This window comes from Cyprinodon variegatus, unplaced genomic scaffold (assembly GCF_000732505.1).
Source record: "Cyprinodon variegatus isolate N-32 unplaced genomic scaffold, C_variegatus-1.0 Scaffold6144, whole genome shotgun sequence".
Taxonomy (NCBI): Eukaryota; Metazoa; Chordata; class Actinopteri; order Cyprinodontiformes; family Cyprinodontidae; genus Cyprinodon; species Cyprinodon variegatus.
In genome coordinates this window covers 1-1,509 of record NW_015156597.1, presented here as the reverse complement: position 1 = coordinate 1,509, position 1,509 = coordinate 1, and the positions used below count along the sequence as shown (strand labels likewise).

The following is a 1,509-nucleotide window of genomic DNA, read 5'->3' as shown; positions in this document are numbered from 1 at the left end:
ATATCAAAAAAGTACTCCAGAGTGTTGTTCAGCATGGGGGTGAGTAGAAAATGAAGGCTAATCATGTTTTGGGTGTACTATTCCTTTAAATGCTAAACTGAATTATGAGTTTTTTCAAGCTAAAGGAAGGATTTAGATTTAATTCTTGTTATTTTATGTTTGCTTTTTTAGTTTCTCATTTTTTCTGTTTCATTTTTATTTTTTCAATTCCAACTAAGATTTATAGGTTTACAAACATTTTGACCCCTTTCTGACTCCATAGAAACCTATTCCCAGAGCACTACTGTATCTAAACTCCACTGTCGATCAGTATAGCACTGGAGAACAGGTGGAAAGAGTTTTTCTATCCACTTGGTCTGATAGTCCAAATACATTTCTCCCAACATCTGCTTAATGAAACTTTGCTAACCAATCTAATTCACTCCTGGAGCTGAAGGTTTGTCTTGGTGATCCAGAGCAGCAGTGATCAATCGGCTCTACCTCAACTTTTAGGTCAGTCAAGTAAAAAAAAAACTCCCTTTCATTGTCTAAGTTAAGGAGCTCTCTACTGAGTTACTAAAGCATTTCTATGAAGCTTTTCTAGTGTCACGTTTCTCTGAGAGTTCATGTCCGTTAACCCTTCTCACCCCTAGTTTCACTTCTCCCTTGGTCAGAATAGAAACTTTATGGTCTGCTGCTGTAAGCCGCCTCCAGCGCCAAATGTCCAAACTCACAAAACTGTACTGGTGGCGCAGGCAGTGAGACCACAAACGTTTAAAACCTAAAATAGAACTGTGCAATGGAGAAATACCTTTTTTTCCATCTATTTCTATAGTATCAGTGCTAGTTGTGGTGCTTCAGAAAATGTTTTTTTGAACCGATAGGATCATAGTACCTCGACCTCCTTTGTGGGAAGAGCCATGTTTGGCACCATGATGAGCAGCAGCAGCATCCAGACCACCAGCGAAAGCAGCCAGGCAAAGCCGGCCTCCTGCAGCCGCAGAGACTGCGCCGTGTGGCGGTCCTGCAACAGAACACAGTCCTAGTACCCCCATCACGGATGCACATAATCCTCAGATTCTGCTCTTAATCGTCAAAGATAGCGCTCTACCTTGAGGTAGTGGTCTACGATGATGAAGGCGAGGAAGGCGATGGATGCGTACAGGCTAATGTACATGGTGACGCTACTGGCTTGGCATTGGAACACCATGAGCTCCCATGGTGCTGCCTGGAGGTCCTTCAAAATCTTAAATGGGAGCACGAGGAGAAGCAGGATGTCGGCTAGAAGCAGGTTGATCAAGTAGACGGTGGTGCTTCGCATCTGCTGAGGCACAACCAGTAATCACAAAGCGACCAACATCCAGAATGAAGAGCATAAGATTCATAGCAGTGGATCTGGAAAACACACAACTTTAATTTTCAGTGTTTGTCCTTTTATTGTCTTCTTCTTATTTTTGGTCTGGGATGGACTGGCGACCTGTCCAGGGTGTACCCTCCCTCTCGCCCGTTAACAGTTGGAGATAGGCACCA

At 43.5% G+C, this 1,509-nt stretch overlaps 1 protein-coding gene across 1 annotated transcript; it reads right to left on the bottom strand.

Annotated features, from left to right (window-relative positions):
- Nucleotides 1-874: 874 nt before the first annotated feature.
- On the bottom strand, nucleotides 875-1,371 carry LOC107081526 (probable G-protein coupled receptor 171; the record flags this gene model as incomplete). Its single annotated transcript, XM_015369691.1, has 2 exons — nucleotides 1,091-1,371; nucleotides 875-1,003 (listed from the first exon to the last, which is right to left on the bottom strand). Coding segments are annotated over exons 1-2 (339 nt in total), but the record flags the coding sequence as incomplete, so codon positions are not given.
- Nucleotides 1,372-1,509: the final 138 nt, after the last annotated feature.